The following is a 17,982-nucleotide window of genomic DNA, read 5'->3' as shown; positions in this document are numbered from 1 at the left end:
TCGCGCTAGCGTGTCCCGCTCGCCTTGCCGTAGCCGCTGCCGCCGGGGGGCCGGAGGACGGAGCCGGCTGAGGGGGCCGGAGCGTGCTGGAGGCCAGGCCAGGCCGCAGCCTCCCCTCCCTAACCCTGATGCGAGCGGGACCCGGAGCCTGGGCCCAGGCTGTGGGGAGATGAAGAAGGACGTGAGGATCCTGCTGGTGGGAGAACGTGAGTCGGGGAGGGGGAGGGGTGCTGGGGCGGGCAGGAGGGTTGGGGCTGTGGGGGAAGGGAGACGGGAGGGGAGGTGGGGGTTAGAGGGGTGTGGGGGAGGGCAGGGACGGGGGCTGAGGGGCGGGGAGGCGGGTGTTAGAGGGGTGTGGGGGAGGGGAGGGACGGGGGCTGAGGGGCGGGGAGGCGGGTGTTAGAGGGGTGTGGGGGAGGGGAGGGACGGGGGCTGAGGGGAGGGGAGGCGGGGGTTAGAGGGGTGTGGGGGAGGGGAGGGACGGGGGCTGAGGGGCGGGGAGGCGGGGGTTAGAGGGGTGTGGGGGAGGGGAGGGACGGGGGCTGAGGGGCGGGGAGGCGGGGGTTAGAGGGGTGTGGGGGAGGGGAGGGACGGGGGCTGAGGGGCGGGGAGGCGGGTGTTAGAGGGGTGTGGGGGAGGGGAGGGACGGGGGCTGAGGGGCGGGGAGGCGGGGGTTAGAGGGGTGTGGGGGAGGGGAGGGACGGGGGCTGAGGGGCGGGGAGGCGGGGGTTAGAGGGGTGTTGGGGGAGGGGAGGGACGGGGGCTGAGGGGCGGGGAGGCGGGTGTTAGAGGGGTGTGGGGGAGGGGAGGGACGGGGGCTGAGGGGCGGGGAGGCGGGTGTTAGAGGGGTGTGGGGGAGGGGAGGGACGGGGGCTGAGGGGCGGGGAGGCGGGGGTTAGAGGGGTGTGGGGGAGGGGAGGGACGGGGGCTGAGGGGCGGGGAGGCGGGGGTTAGAGGGGTGTTGGGGGAGGGGAGGGACGGGGGCTGAGGGGCGGGGAGGCGGGTGTTAGAGGGGTGTGGGGGAGGGGAGGGACGGGGGGCTGAGGGGCGGGGAGGCGGGGGTTAGAGGGGTGTTGGGGGAGGGGAGGGACGGGGGCTGAGGGGCGGGGAGGCGGGTGTTAGAGGGGTGTGGGGGAGGGGAGGGACGGGGGCTGAGGGGCGGGGAGGCGGGTGTTAGAGGGGTGTGGGGGAGGGGAGGGACGGGGGCTGAGGGGCGGGGAGGCGGGGGTTAGAGGGGTGTGGGGGAGGGGAGGGACGGGGACTGAGGGGCGGGGAGGCGGGTGTTAGAGGGTGTGGGGGAGGGTAGGGACGGGGGCTGAGGGGCGTGGGGGGAGGCTGCTGCCATCTGTGCTCATCGTTAGTTCGTGTTTATGGGTGGAGAGGCGAGGGGGGGGGGGATTCCTCCCTTTCCCAGGGCTCCCTCACGCCCTGGCTTGGAGATGGGGTTCATCTCAAGGCAGCCCTCAGAGGCTGGTGACCAGGAGCCCTGCTTTGTGTGTGGGTCCCCGAGACCATCCTTCGTAAGGTATAAAATCGCGCCCCCCCCCCCCCCCCCGCCCCAGGCCCACCGTGCAGACTGCCCCGCCCGCAGCCGGCAGATCTCTTCTCCCTGGCATAGTGAGGGGAGAAGAGGTAGCTGAGTGCCACGGGGATGGTTCTGTTGTGCACGTTAAACAGCTTAATTAAAACTACCCCAGGAATAAAATAGGTCGTGTAGGAGGCTGTGCGTATCCAATTAGTTTGCAATTACCGGAGTGAATTTTTTACAGCCCTTTGCTAGGCAGATACCCAACTCATAGCCTATCACAAAACTTTGCATGCATAGTTTGCATACTTCTCAGCTGGCCGTTACAGAGTTCAAGTATCTGGTGGTGGCCCGGCCCGGGATTGAAAGTATAGTAAGGCATTTTTTATATTCTGAATTTGGAAATTGCAAACACTTCTTTAAATAGGGTTATCAGATGGGCACTGTGGTCTTGTGGTTAGAACAGGGGATTGGGAGTCCAGATTTCTGGTTTCTGCCATTGATTCATTGTGTGACCTTGAACAAATCCCTTGAACTCTTAGCCAAACATTTGGGAAAATGGGAGCCTAAATTTAGGTCCCTAGGTCCATATTTAGACACCTAAATCAGAGGCCTAAGTTTCAAATGTGCTGAGCATACAGTATATCCCACTGAAATTAATTTGTAAAGCACTTTAGGGTCCTTGGAAGCAGAAGTACTATGTGAGTGATAAGTATTTAATATAATACATAATTATATTAATAATTTACAGTAGTTCTTCCTTGAAAGGTACTGCTAACATAATTTCCCTGGCAACTGTAGGCCTAGCATGGTTTGTAAAATTATTTTATAGTGTGGTAGGTCATGTCTACATTGTATGCAGAAACTTTTAGGGCCTTTCTAGAGAACAGTGTTACAGCATGATTCTCTAGAAATATGTTAATATGCTTTCAAATCTCAATGTAAATAAAGACAATACATGGCCAGATTTTAAAATAACAAGTTTATTTGGCTTTAAATATATTCTTATTCACTTGAATATACAGCTGAATTTTTCCTATGTGACTTCTTTTCAGAACCTGTCCCTAACCGCATTTCTTTGTTACTAGCTTCTGTAACACAACTGTGAGAGGTACCACTGCCGGCCAAGCTGACTTGCTAATTCACAGACAGTACAGAGTTTAAAATTGGGTTGAGTCTAGGTGAAGCTCGCTCTGTATGGAGGAAACAGGCTGCAAGTTTTAAATTAAACAGTCTTTCATATATTGGCATTGGATGGAATTATCAAAAATCTATATAGCTAGTGGATTAGGTAGAAAATATATAGGCTAAAGTCATGTATATTGTTATAAGATGTTCATTGTTGTACAGTATTAGATTAAATGTTATATAACTTGCAGAAGACATGTTTATAATGTTAGAAATGAGGACTATTCAGAGATAAAAACATGGTTGGGAGAAAAACCTAATTGCAAATGTTGAAAATTGAAAATGTGCTTAGTGTATTTTTAGTAGAAAAACAACCAGAATATTTCAATGTGACAGATCTACAGTAATGAAAAATTGAGTATTTTGCACTGGTTCTGCTACAGTGATTTAAGTACAGATGCAACACAAGGCTCAGTTCATATCTGATAAATGGGCACAGATCATGTTTTGTAGGTGATATGTGTTTCTGCATTTCAAAGACCAGGACTGAGCTGAAAGCACAGACCTTGTTTGACTTCTATACTGGGGGCCGGGGGCAGCTCCAGTCAGGCCAGTGAGGCTGCGCGTGGGGGGCAAATTGCACACTTGCCTGAGGCTTGCAGTTTGGGGGGGGACACAATGCCTTCCCGGCCCCTCCCCCCAAACTACCCCTTTGGCTGGAAGTGTATTGGGTTGCTGAGGTATGGGTTTTTTAAGAGATGCATAATTGATAGTAATGGGAACTGTATTGTATCGATAATAATACATACATACAGCATGGGTTGTTCAAACATCTCTACCAATATTCCTTAACTGTTTATTTTTTAGGGACTGTTTCTAATAGAGGTGTAAAGTTAGTTCAGTCTACGTGCTTATTTGAATATTGGCTTGTCAGCTGAAACTGCCAGTTATATTAATGGTAGTGAGTTTTTTTGTTTGTGATGTGGACACATCCATTGGACTGGAACCACAATTCATTTCACCTAGGCCAAAAAAGAGCCATTGGATGGTAATACCAGTCTGTGTCAGATTCAGATTGTGACATAAGGAGTGAAAACCATTGTATTCTAGTGTACCCCCACATTCATTCAGTCCCCATTGCCATGGTTTGCATTAGAGGCTTTTTTTTGTAAACCGAATACTGGGATCCAAAATAGCCAACCTGTCATTAATCTTTAATAGCCATTAATTTGCAGAGAAGTTCCAAAATGCTGTTTTTAAACTTCATGATGTGAGAGGTTTAACTGTCATGCTCAGAAAAGAGAGAATCCAGGTTAAACATTTAACAATACCACACAACTTTTTATAGTAAATCTAACTGACAGATAAGCTATTATCGCTAAGACTAAATAAACAATAAAACTAAATTATAAAGATAAATGTTCAACCCAGATTTAAGCAGAATAAATTTAGTTTCCTGCATCTCAAGCAGTAGAACTCCAGAGAAACAAGACAATAGAGGCTTCACCAGATCAAACATTCAGGCAAATTTTGCCATGACACAGATTTTCCTAAGCCATTCTGTAAAAACAAAATGCAACCCAGCCAGGAATGTTACAAATCAAGTCAGTGAAACGTTTGGGACCTAGAGCCCATAACACCATATGAGTGAGGAGATCTTTAAAATTGATGCTGCGCTTGTTCTGCAACCATGTTCTTCATCAGTTAAAATTATGCAAAATCTTATCAGTTAAACCAGCTCTTAAAGAATTGCAGCAGTCTGTTGTTTTTTTTTTTAAAGTAATGGCATTTCCACTCAGTTATTGGAACAGTAGTTCTTTCCTTGCCTGCAAATAACCCAGCTAATACCATGAGGTCCTGGTCCATGGGCTAGGGCTCCCAGGCACTATGGTAATACAACTTATTATTATTAATAATAATCCAGAGATCCCCACACCTTTATCCTGTGGAGACCCCTTACTTTCATTACAGTTATGCTCCCCTCCCTTTCTAGAAGGGTGTGCATGCAACCTCTGAGGCCAATGCAAAATTTTCTCCCTGAATCAGCTATCAGGAGGCTGAAGTGTAGCAGGAGGAGACTCTTGTTAAATGAAGGAAGATTGAGACTAAAATTAACAGAATTTATCAATATTTATCAATATTCTATACATAGCAAAGCAATTTGTGGTCACATATCTATCTTGAAATATAAATGTAGATTTCTTCTTGCCTGATGAATCTGAAACAGTTTAGTAGTTATCAAGGGAAATAGCTGATAGTAACTTGGAGCCAACATGGTAATTAGGTTCAACAAAAAAAATATTCTGTTTCATTAGAGATATGAGTTTAAGGAAATTACCTGACATTTAGGACTGGACATTGCAAAGATATGTAGGGATTGATTGTCAGAGCTTGAAACATTTGCTAAACATCTACTAGCTGGAAGTAGAAAATGGCAAGTAGACCTGCCATCCCAAGCTGTTGGGAAGGGATGAGCTTTCTTCTAGTGTCCTGCCTTTGGTTCGTGCTTGAGAGTTCCTGCTAACCAAACCTGGTACCAAATACGGAGTTTGATAAATTTGAAACTCCACCTTCTTGCTGTAGAAGAAGGAACTGTCTCTCTCTTGCCTGGCAGCTACAAGAGGAGGAAGATGAGTCCTCACTTCTACCCCTTTTCCAGGCTGCTGAAGAGCTTTTCAACTGTGTACATCTCACTCAGCCTCCAGGTTTTGTGCCCTCTCGCTTAATGAGTAATTCCATTGCCTGCATTTGTTGCTGCAAAGAACTTTCCCAACTAGGACTGGTATAATACTGTGAAGCTGAACAGGGTCTTGTTAATTTCCTCCTTTGACTGCTTGGCAAAGCAATGAACAGAAGCAGAGGCACTGATGCAATCTGTCTGCAGACTCAGGAAGATGACATTGTGTCTGTTTATGCTTGGACCAGATTTGGCAGGTTTATGTTTGGAAGGCTATCTTTGCAATAAAAAGAACTAGACACTTTTTAAAAAACATGAAAGTGCAAAGCCTGCAGATATTAAAGATTCAGTTTCACCCACTTGCCAGAGCAAATATCTTGCTCAGTTAGAGCAAATTGGTGACAGCATCAAGTCCTGGTGACAGCATCAATAATGCAACGAGGGAATACATAATAGAATAGTTCTTTTCTGTTCAGTTTCTTATATCATGCTCATCACCATCGTATCTGAGCATCCTCCAAAGATAAAACTAATATAATGACTAACATGTCTGGAGTGGTCTCTCATTTCCACTTCTCCAAGGAGCAAATTGTTCATATTTCCAAAGGTAGTATAAATAGCATATAATCCAGAATTAAGTATCATAGTATGGTACATTGAACAGGAGGATCAGTAATAGTAATGCATAGTTCGAGATAAAAAGATGAGATTTTCTATCTTTGTTTTTCAGTTTTTGCTAGAAAGGTGTAATTTGTCAGGTTCAGACTGAATCCGTTTTTGGGGTACATAAGGGATACTGTTAATTTTTTTTTCTTTCTGGAGCTCTGTCAAATATGCATCTTCATGCTCAAATGCTGCAGATTGTAATGACCGCTTACCTTAGCCGTCATGCTGCTTGGCTCTGTTGTGCTGGAAACAGCAGGTTTCTTCTGGAAATAGTACAACAAAGGGCAGGGGGTCCAATGACAATGGAAGGATTTTTTAAAATAAATCTTTAGCAGGATCCTAAAAATTGCCTACCCTTATTCAAGTGGTCCTAGTGGTCTTTTTGGAGTTACACTCGTGATTAAGGACTATTCATATGTGGGCACAGTATTGAATTCTTAATTAACTTGTATCCTAAGAACAAATAGTTTATTGTCCCGCACATTGAACTACCTATAAATAAATTGTATGAATTTCACACAATATTTAGTTTTTAAAATTGAGAGCCTGCTAACGTTTTTCATTAATCTGTGACCACCTTGATTTTAATAAAAAGAAAAGGAGTACTTGTGGCACCTTAGAGACTAACCAATTTATCTGAGCATAAGCTTTCGTGAGCTACAGCTTACTTCATCGGATGCATACTGTGGAAACTGCAGAAGACATTATATACACAGAGACCATGAAACAATACCTCCTCCCACCCCACTCTCCTGCTGGTAATAGCTTATCTAAAGTGATCACTCTCCTTACAATGTGTATGATAATCAAGTAGGGCCATTTCCAGCACAAATCCAGGTTTTCTCACCCTCCGCCCCCCCCCCCCCCCCACAGACTCACTCTTCTGCTGATAATAGCTTATCCAAAGTGACCACTCTCCTTACAATGTGTATGAAAATCAAGGTGGGCCATTTCCAGCACAAATCCAGGTTTTCTCAAACCCCCCCCCCCCCAAAAAAAAACAAACAAACAAAAAAAAACCACACACACACAGAAACTCGCTCTCCTGCTGGTAATAGCTTATCCAAAGTGACCACGCTCCCTACAATGTGCATGATAATTAAGGTGGGCCATTTCCAGCACAAATCCAGGTTTTCTCAACCCCCCCCCCCCCACACAAAAAAAACCAACCAAACAAAAAAAAAACCACACACACAGAGAAACTCGCTCTCCTGCTGGTAATAGCTTATCCAAAGTGACCACGCTCCCTACAATGTGCATGATAATTAAGGTGGGCCATTTCCAGCACAAATCCAGGTTTTCTCACCCCCACACCCCCATACACACACAAATTCACTCTCCTGCTGGTAACAGCCCATCCAAAGCGACCACTCTCCCCACAATGTGCACGATAATCAAGGTAATCATTGTAAGGAGAGTGATCGCTTTAGATAAGCTATTACCAGCAGGAGAGTGGGGTGGGAGGAGGTATTGTTTCATGGTCTCTGTGTATATAATGTCTTCTGCAGTTTCCACAGTATGCATCCGATGAAGTGAGCTGTAGCTCACGAAAGCTTATGCTCAAATAAATTGGTTAATCTCTAAGGTGCCACAAGTACTCCTTTTCTTTTTGCTATATCTCAGACACTTACTACAGTGATGGAAAGGATTTTTTGCCTCCTTAAGAGGCATTAGCTAGATTGACAGAAGAATTATTCTGTCACCTCGCTGTACCTACAGTGCGGGTTAGGTCGACCTAACTACATCACACAGAGCACAAAAACATTCACTGAGTGACGTAGCTAGGTCAACTCAAGTTTTAGGCATAGACCAAGCCTTAGTCCGTTGTTCTTAGTCCAGCAAGAGCCATGCCCTTTATCCCAAGGACAATAAGAGTCTGGGACTGAGGTGGAATCATCATGTCAAGAATAACTATAGTATAAAAGTAGGATAACATATGTGAGATTCCTAACCTCTGATCTATGGAGAACTGGCTGGTCAGATAGTACTCGCTTTCCTTATTTCCAACTGCAAAATTACATTAAAAGAAGCTAAAAATACATTAATCCTTTCATAATATTTATTATCAATGTAGTAATTGCTATAGTCCACTTTGTGAAAAAGTTTGGGGATCCTTGATATGTAATTATGCAACAGCATAATATTCTTTGGAGGACGATGCAAGTTCTTTTCAATAGCAGCCTTTGTAATGCTCTGTTACATGGTAGCTGGGTCTCCTTTGCTCCATCTTTATACAGTAATTACTAAAGGTCATGTCACTGATCACTTTAGAACATGGTACAACAGTAGCCTAGTTGATTAAAAAGTCAGCACAGAATCTAATCAGTAATCTGAGGGTCAGCTCTGATTTGCCTAGTAATAGCGTATGGTACTTGTTGGATTAAATATCCTCTTGTAATGAGCAGAATTTCTTTCTGAACTTTGAGAACCTCACTTCTTTTACCTGGATGAGTTGAGACTAATGATCATATACTTGCCTCTACTTAATGATTTCCTTGTGATGAAGCTAGCCATGTGAAACTACCAGGATCTTTTCATACCAGAATATTTAAGATAATGAGAAACCAGAGAAGCACAAAGTCAGCTAGAGTTAACTCTTCTTACCAGTATTTTTTTTTAACTATACATCAAAAAAGTGCTTAGTGTTTTGGCAAACATAGGGAAAAAAAAGTCCTATCTTCATGGAGTTTATAATCCAAGATAGCTTCAGAAAGTGCTGCCCGTAAATGATTGCTCCCTGTAGTATATTCTTCACTGTCCAATCTGGTTTTATTGCAGACATCTCTGTCCTTTCATCTTTTTTTAATGGAGCTGTCACTTTCTTGTTACGTTCATTCTTTTCATCCCTTTCCTTCCTGAATTCTTGTGCTAAAGTAAATGTTCTGTATGCATGCCTAACTATTTTCAGAGGTGCTACATATTTGTAGTAATCTGAGGCTAAATTCTGCTCACCTTAATCATGTAAAGCTGGACAAGACAAACAAGATTTGGCGTTTTGTTCCCTTAGCTGAAAAGTTTAGGCATGTATTTGAAAACACATAGGAGACTGACCCATGTTTCTTTACCAGAAAGGTCCTTAAAGCAACCCTGTGAAGGAGCTGAGGACCCATGTTTAGATTTTATTAAGGAACATTTTTGTTAACATTTTAATATTGAAAGTTGTAAAATGTTTTTAAAATACTTCCCATCTTGAGATGGAACTGTAACTATTCAGTGTAGTAGAAGGTTAAAACAAATATTTTAATTCCATTATTTTTTCCCCTTCACAGCCAGAGTTGGAAAGACATCACTCATTATGTCTCTTGTCAGTGAAGAATTTCCAGAAGAGGTAGGACATCCCTATTTGTCCTCTAAATTGTGCTTCTCTGCTAGAAAAGCTACTTACCCTTCACAAAAATGTGCATGTAAATTAAAGTTAGTGAATTTGTAATTTTAAATCTATCAGTGGATTTTTTTTTTAAAATGTGGAGCTTTTATTATTAAAGTATTTAAAAGGGTGATTAAAGGTATTGCCTTCTTCTGGAAGAGTGACTTAAACTGATTAGAAACATTTCTGTATGGAGAACAGGAGTCATATTTAAGTTACTTATTTTTGCTCATTCTTTTCATATGCTTAATTGAATTCACACTTGTTCTTATTGATCCACGTACTCCTGAAGTGTTAGTCCTTTCAAAATTGTCAGAAAATAACATAGGTCAACAAAAGGGAATAATGGAGGAAAAGATGTTGAAGAAGAAGGGGGGGTAATCTCTCTGCCAGAAGGCATTACTTGTAAAAATGTGAGCATCTAATTATATAAATAAAGGTGAAGTGTTCAAAACTTATCAAGGTGTATAACCCTTGCAGTAGTAGTAAGGCAGTGTCTGTAATTCAGAATTACTTTGCATTGAGTTATTTTTTGAAGCATGTTTTCATAACCTGCAGATGTAAATAATTGTGTCTAAACCTTTTTCAGAAAAATGTAGAAATGGTTGGGTTTTATTTAGTTGGTTATGGACTGGATTATACTAAAACATTTATCAGGCTATTCCTTTGAAAAAGGCATCAGACAATAAAACTTGTAGTGTCTTATTGTTAACACTTGCTGGATTCCTTTTCTTGACATGGTGTTAGAGGAGAGATAGCTTACCTGTGTAAGTAAACATTTAAAGTTTGGAATGTGGGACTTGAAGCTGGCCTCATATATCATGAGTGTTCACTCTTTAAAACTGCAATGTTGTATTTCCTAATGTAAGGCAGTATATGTCTGAAGTCTATGAGCAAGGCTGCAAATGTTTTAAAATACTATTACATTACTGATGTCACTATTGGGGCTTCTTGACATTGTTGCCCCTCTAAATGAATTGCAGCACTACATGACCTTTTTGTCTTTATACAGTAGAGTCCACTTCAACAAGTGCCTTTTTAAAGGAAAATTTCATCTACACTTAGCATAGCAATCTGATTGCTGAAAACAGCAAAGATAATTTCAGACCTAACTGTATCATATATAACTCTTCAGAAGGACTTGCTGGAATCATGCATGTGTTTGTTATGCAGCTCAGAACTGTGTAGATGTGTCATTGGGGTCGTCAGGTGATGCCATAATCATGCTTGGTAGAAATGTGACTATGGTCTGCGGCTTCACACAAGGCCATTCTTTCAGCAGTCAGGCTTGTAAAAAGAACATAAAGATATGGAAGGACAGATTTGCCAAGCAAAAAATCTGGGCAGCTGGATGAATTTCCTGTAGACTTAAGATTGATATTACACCTTGGTGTTGTATTGTTAGGAAGGCAGTATGGATTAGTGGATGGAGCGCTGTACTGGGACTCAGGAAACCTGGTTTCTATTCCCAGTTCTGCCAGTGTCCTGCTGGGTGACCTTGGGTAGGTCACTTCACCTCTCCGTGCCTCAGGAGTCCCCATCTGTAAAATGGGATGATGAGACGTGCCTGCTTTGCAATCCATGAATGAAAAGCGCTATATAAGACAGATATATTATTTATTTATTACCATGTTCCTGAATCTGGATGTAAATTACTATTTGGTAAATTGGGGAATAAATTACCTGTCATGGATGATGTACAAAATTTTTCAAAGCACTAATTTTCATGAGTATCATTTTTGAGCTCCCTGTAAACTTCTGTAGATGTAATATTTAGCAGAACCTATAAAGGAAAAGAGCCTGCCACGTTTTGTGACTTTTTGGGGAGAGAGCTTTAACTATTGCATGTCATCACTATTAGACAAGTTTCTCATACTTTGGAGAAGAAGAGTGGTTTTCATGGCTCCAGTTGCTTCATTCAGGTCAGTGGGAGTTTTGCCATTTACTTCAATGGGAGCAGGATCAGGCCTCATAGGTCATTTGTGCAAAAAGAATAGAAAAATTAAAATGAGATTTTTTGGCAGCACTTTTAATCTGGCATGTCCACACAGCCAAAAAAACCCCAAACAAACCTACAGCAGGGAGTTTCAGAGCCCTGGTCAACTGACTCAGGCTTGAGGAGCATGCACTGCGGGGCTTAAAAATAATAGTATAGAGGTTTGGGCACAGGCTGTAGCTTGGGCTCTGAATCCTACAAGAGGGGAGGGTCTCAGACCCCAGACTTAAGCCTTAGCTCAAACATCTACAGTATTGAGCCCTCCAGTGCGAGCCCTGGAATCCCAAGTCAGTTGAGCTGGGCTCTGAGACTTGCTGCCACAGGTCAGTTTTTGATGTGTAGTCATACCCTTAAGATATGTCTAACTGCAATAAAACACCCATTGCTGGCCCATGTCAACTGGCTTGGATTGTGAGGCTATAAATTTGCAGTCTAGATATTCGGGCTCAAGCTCTGGGACCCTCCCCCTCGCAGGGTCCTAGATGCCTGGGCTCCAGCCCAGAGTGGAACGTACACACTGAAATTTTATAGTTCTGCAGTCCGAGCCCCATGAGCCTGAGTCAGCTGACATGGGCCAGCCAAGTGAGTGTGTTGTTGCACTGTCAACTTACCCATAATGGCTAGTTTAGCGTAATGTCCTTAGAAATGGATGTGGAGATAATAGCAGAAATAAAGAAGAAACCAAAAATTTACCCATTCTACAGAATAGTATTACTTAAATGATATATTTAAGCTTAAGGCTTAATTGTTAAATATGGTATAATTGAACAACTTTTAAATGATTTACAATTTAGACAGCAGTTTATTTGTAGGGTGCCTTGCAATAATGCTGCTTCTAATATTTTGGGTCCGAGATTTACTTAAGCCTTCATTTGAAGTCTTTTCATAACAATGATATTCTGGCACAGCAATGCTTAGACTTGAAATTCGTCACACGGCAAATACAGTATAAAAAATGGCAGAGGCTTTAAGAACATAAAGAAAACAAACTTTGGTGAAAAATCTAACAAAATTAATAATCACTTCTATTTAAAGTTTCCTAATCCGTGGAAAAATTTATCTATGCTCTTTTTATAAACCATCATTAGATGTTCATTTACCTGCTTTACTGACTGTTTTTACAGAGGTTTTTCCTTCTTACTGTTTGTTTACAAATCAAGGTTCCTCCACGTGCAGAAGAAATCACCATCCCAGCTGATGTCACCCCTGAAAGAGTGCCAACACACATAGTGGATTATTCAGGTAGTGGTTCTATAGTACACATGGCTATATGACTTATTCTGATCCAGGATTGCTTTCCTGCGTCAGTAGCCTCATCAAAGCTTCCAGCTTATGCCAGTAGCTGGAAATAAAATTGTTATTTTAATGTAGGTTTTTTGAGGGTCAGTGTTGAGGTAGATTGACAGGGACTGATCCTGCAAACTCCACTCAGCCTAGTGCGTAGTGTTGTGGGTAGTCCCTCTGAAGTCAACAGTAGCAATGTTCTAATAAGGTCAGTGGGTGGTCTGATCATGGTAGTAAGTGTTTGCAGGGTCAGGCACAAGGCAACTAAATTCAGGGAGATCCAAAACTTCTCTCATCCCATTAAGTGAAGAAGTCACTAAAAATGTAAGCAACTTTTACACATTCTGTGTAATGTGCTATCTTGGCACAACAGGATGAGATGACAACATAGTTTAAACTTCTGTGAATTTCTTTACTCTTATTTTCATTCTTTTTAAAACGTTCCCATCTCGTCTGATGCTTGTTAAATAAATATTAATAGGCTGAATACTGAAATTGAATAGAAGGCATAAATAAATCCTACTGTTACCGAGCAGGCAGAAACTCAAGTCAACAGTTAAGTTTTATGCAATGCCTTAAAAGTTGTCAAACTCAGTCTCTGTTAGGCAATATAGAAAGCTATTCCAAGGTCAAGAACCCCTGAGGAAAACTCCCTTCAGACAAAGGCAGGGTGAGGCTGCATCAACAGATTTCCAACTGTTATGACTGCTCGGGTGACGTTAACTTTTTTTGTCAGTTTGTGTGTCAGTGTTAATTTTAATGTTTCGTGTCCACTAATATTAGTACATATCTAGGTTTGTATGGTTTAAAAATCAGAGTAAGTCAAATATCGGAGTCTTTTTTTCCTTTTAGTCTCAATTATTTGGGAATGCTTGAGGTAATTCTACGTTGACACGAGCCAATTCCTATGATAAATGTGATTTTAAATTATTATGTTAACTAAAGATCTTACTACCACCCTGTTTCAGGTTTGTCATGTGAACAGCAGTGGCAGTACGCTAGTCTTTCCTCTATTTGAAGACAGAGCCGTACTTTTCTCTCAGTAGCAAACACTTCCTCGGGGTTGTGATAAAGGAGAAGATCACTTTCTAGTAATTACCCCAAACTCTGCCCACAACACTTTTGAAGTTTGTCTCTTTGTGACATTCTTTACAAATGATTTTATAATTCCATCCCCTTTTGATGCTATCCTCAATTATTTTCCAGTTTTAGTACAAAGTATTTTATGACCACCTCCCCGGGGGTTTAGGATTAACTCTTGCACAGCCAAGAGTTTTCCATGTTGTTATATAAAATCTCTCAGACAGATATAGCAAAAGCTCTGATTTGCTAGGAATGCAGTGGAGCTAGTAAAATTATAGGCTCCAGGCTGGAACTGGCATTTGCTCACAAATTTCCAGTATGACCTTTAAAGCTGAATAATTGCACTGGCAAGAGAGACTCCCTCTGGAAAGCATCAAGGATTGGGTCTGCTACATTTTCTTCCATCCCCTTCTTGGGGTGCTCAACTGATGCTGTTGTTCTGAAATGTAAATTCCAGCATAAAACATGACATTGTAGAACAGGGGTGGCCAACCTGAGCCTGAGAAGGAGCCAGAATTTACCAATGGACATTGCCAAAGAGCCACAGTAATACATCAGCAGCCCCCCATCAGCTCCCCCACCCCAGCTCCCAGTGCCTCCTGCCCACCAGCAGCCCTGCCGATCAGCGCCTCCCCCTCCCTCCCTGCACCTCCCAATCAGCTGTTTTGTGGGGTGCAGGAGGCTTGGAGGGGGGAGAGGAGCGATGACATGGCAGGCTTAAGGAGGGCGCGGGAAGGGGTGGAGTGGGAGCAGGGCTTGTGGCAGAGCCAGGGTTGAGCAGTGAGCCCCAGCACATGGGAAAGTTGGCGACTGTAGCTCCACCCCCGGAGTCAGTGCCTGTACAAGGAGCCACATATTAACTTCTGAAGAGCTGCATGTGGCTCCAGAGCCCCAGGTTGGCCACCCCTGTTGTAGAACAACAGGATCAGTTTAGCACCCCAAGAAAATGGCAGAAAATGTAGCAGACCCAATCCCTGATGCATTCCAGAGGGAGCCTGTTTTGCCAGTGAAATTGTTCAGCTTTAAAATTCATACTGGAAATTTGTGTGCAAATGCCAGTTCCAGCCTGGTGGCAAGGGCATCAATTTCACTGCCTTTGCATTAGAAGCGTATTTTTGTTCCACACACTTAGCTAAAAATGATTAAAAATCAAAAGGGCCATTGCCAGGATGGCTGTACCTGGAATGAGTATTGTAAAATATTCTCTGGTTTAGTTCATGATTATATAGAATATTAATGGCATTTTTTTCCTGTTGCATGCAGAAGCAGAGCAAAGTGATGAGCAGCTTCACCATGAAATATCACAGGTAAGTGACAGTTTGTGATTAGCTAGAATCTACTTAGGCAGCTTGTGCTCCTTAATTTTCCTCTACTGTTTAAGAAACTTTTTAAAAAGTTTTTCACTCTAGAGAGCTTCTGGCTTGAATTATTGGAAGAGAGTCCTCCCATTCTTTTCTCTCAACACTTCCCCCACCTTCCTGTTAGAACCTTTTGTCACAGCAAAGCTTCCTCTGCTTGAGGAAGATTGGGTGCTCTTTGTTTTCTAGGAAATGCATCAGAGCTGTAATCACTATTAGTGAGAAAGGATTGCTTTGTCATAATTCAAATCATATACTCCTTTGAAGGTTGAGCGCTCTGCCTCTGCAGTGCTTCTGTATGGTAGAGAGAGGGGCAAACTCGTGACCTGGCAGTGGTAGAATGTGATATTGGCGAGTCTAGGTTGATCACAGTGAAGTATAGGTGGGATGGCAAAGCCCAAATCAAACTTAAATCTTCTTAATCTCTGAAAACTAGACAAACAGCTGTACCCACATAGCACCACCTCTCCTGGTTCCCATTTGTAATATTTGTCAGGGCCAGCCTTACACACAAACTGTTACGTGTGATGCTGTGCTTTCTGCATACCCATTGCAAATGGTCAGCTTTGCCTTTTCCACTTACTAGCATGCCCAGAGAAGATGGCAGCTCTCAGCACAATATTCCTCCCCTTTTGGCAATTTGGGTTCATGTTCCTGCTTGGCTGGTGGAAAGGGAGAAACCAGCTTTCTTTCAGACAGTCAACGAAGGGACTGACAGCATTTGCAGCAAAATGATCCCAGTGCCTGAAAAATCCTGTTAGCTTTTTTCCTGTCAACCTGTTGCAGTACCCTTATGAGTGAACTGCTGCAGTGGGGTGTTTGTGAAGTTACTAAGAATCCTTCATTTCCTGCCCTCACTGCTTTCTGAGCATCTTAAATGCACCTTTGTATATTCTATATATAGGCAGTTTTTTCATGTCCTTGGTGGGTAGCCAAACTCGAGAACTGCAGCTCTGGGACCAAGGAAAAATGGGTAATCTGTGACAGTTCAAATGTAGATGGCTTAGAAGTCTGTGCCACCATTGCCCTGGACTGTACCTCTGCAAAAAACTGATTTGGGCATTTCTTAATATTTTTCATTTCTCTGCTCTCTTCAGGCCATCAGTCCGACTCTAAATTGTATGAGCAAGCTAGGGGCACAAACACTGGCCAACAATGAATCATTTTTTACTCTTTTGTTGTGATGTTGCTAGGTATGCTTTTTAACTGTTTGCTGTTCTAGGGAATCCACACATTCGGGATTCAATGGTTTCTCTTTTTTATTTTAGGCTAATGTAATTTGCATAGTATATGCTGTTAACAACAAGAATTCTATTGACAAGGTATGATGAAAACACCTTTTATAGTATCTAGCTGCTGTTCAAGATGTATCTCCTGTGACAGGGTACCTGAAGGCACAGTGAAAACTTTGTACTTAAATATTTAAAGTGCATAAAATCTCACTGGAAAATATTACATAGTGTGTAATCTACCAATAGTATTCTTTTTCTGGTGGTTCCCATCAATCGTCTCTTTTTCTTGTTTAACACTGACACCTCAGGGTTTTTTGTTGGGTGTACCATTTTCATAAACAAGGAGTACTGGATAAAATTCTCTTCTGAGCTTGTTAATGCCATGCAATAATCAGCTGGGAGTGTTGCTATCAGTCAGCTTATGCTTTTCCTTTTTAATTCCTACTCCCTCTTGGCCAAAAGTGGTGCTCCTGCCAACTCACAATAAGCCCAGAAAGCAAGAAACCAGGACCAGCCATGCTCAAGTTTATTGTATGCAATTTAGTCATATTAGTCAAAGTGTACATTTTCTTGGTAAGTGTTAATTTCTTGCTTTAGGTAACAAGCAGATGGATTCCTCTCATCAATGAAAGAACAGACAAAGATAGCAGGTATGTACTGAGAGGGAGGAAAAACATAAAATAGACCTAAATATTAAGGTGATGGGGGTGGTTAAATTACATTGAGGGTCTTGTTCAGCCAAAAAAGACAGATGTGAAGTTAGTCTGAAGTAGTCTCATTGCCTACATTTTTTACAGATATTTTCAACTAGCAAGTGACTTTTTAATACATCAGATATGCTATTTTAAAAATGTCATTGATGACTTGCGCCATATATGTGAATGCCTTCCTAATTTTTCTGCTGTAATGGCCTACACGAGTTTTCTTCTGATACCAGTTAGACTAAGAGACAGTCCATGGCTTGATCACAGTGCTGTCTCCATGGGCAGGCTTCTGATTTATTCAGGCACCAGATATTTTAAGTTTTGTACAGATCTATGAAATGTTGTTGGAAGCTGAGAAATTAAAGGAGAGCTTTGAAGGAAGTTCCGTGACAAGCTAAGCATAGGGGAGACAGCTTGTATTCTGAACTTCCTGCCTTTGGTTGGCTTAAGCCAGACCCTCATTTTTGTGTGTGAATTTCTGGTTTAGCTATTTTTAAAACAAAACCCAGAAGAAAAAAATCGTTTGTAAGAATGTTGTCCATTTATTGTCCGTGTCTGCTCTTTCTGAGTAATCATGAGCTACTTGGGGATCACTTGGAGTGCAATGTGGAAAATGATTATTTTTACCCAGTGGACCGGCTTTCATAGCTTTACAAGGGTAGTGCACTGTGCAGTAGGAATGTCTACAAAATATCCATATGAAATTGGGTGTTCCTGTGTATAATGGAAGCTTTATAAGTAATTAATCACACTGTTTAACTTTTCTAAAAAATCAAAAAACAAGTAGAGCACTTTGTGAGTTAAATGCTTGTCATATTCATTTGTTTGACACCGTTATGAAATAAACCTCAAACTGCTAATTTATTTTTGTTCCTGCTCTTTACCATTGGTGTCTAGTTATTCACAGAAACAACATAAATGCAAATTGTTTACTTCCTTTCTAGTAGAGTAAGTTGCCAAAT

The 17,982-nt window shown here is 42.4% G+C and overlaps 1 protein-coding gene across 5 annotated transcripts in view; it reads left to right on the top strand.

Annotated features, from left to right (window-relative positions):
* Positions 1-7: 7 nt before the first annotated feature.
* Positions 8-17,982, top strand: part of RHOT1 (ras homolog family member T1) — a 44,922-nt gene continuing 26,947 nt past the window's right edge. Inside the window, exons 1-6 of one of the 5 annotated variants that reach the window (XM_073310580.2) lie at positions 8-206; positions 9,266-9,324; positions 12,520-12,601; positions 14,990-15,033; positions 16,353-16,406; positions 16,914-16,966. In XM_073310580.2, the coding sequence (XP_073166681.1) occupies positions 170-206; positions 9,266-9,324; positions 12,520-12,601; positions 14,990-15,033; positions 16,353-16,406; positions 16,914-16,966 (329 nt within the window). In that variant the 5' untranslated portion in view covers positions 8-169. Of the gene's footprint in view, positions 207-1,369; positions 1,526-9,265; positions 9,325-12,519; positions 12,602-14,989; positions 15,034-16,352; positions 16,407-16,913; positions 16,967-17,982 lie in introns of those variants that run through there. The other 4 variants (XM_073310575.2, XM_073310577.2, XM_073310579.2 and 1 more) reach the window with 4 other exon arrangements.

Source organism: Lepidochelys kempii, chromosome 14 (genome assembly GCF_965140285.1).
Source record: "Lepidochelys kempii isolate rLepKem1 chromosome 14, rLepKem1.hap1, whole genome shotgun sequence".
NCBI lineage: Eukaryota > Metazoa > Chordata > Testudines > Cheloniidae > Lepidochelys > Lepidochelys kempii.
Note: the sequence above shows the minus strand (reverse complement) of the source record. Positions and strands in the feature narration are given on the sequence as shown.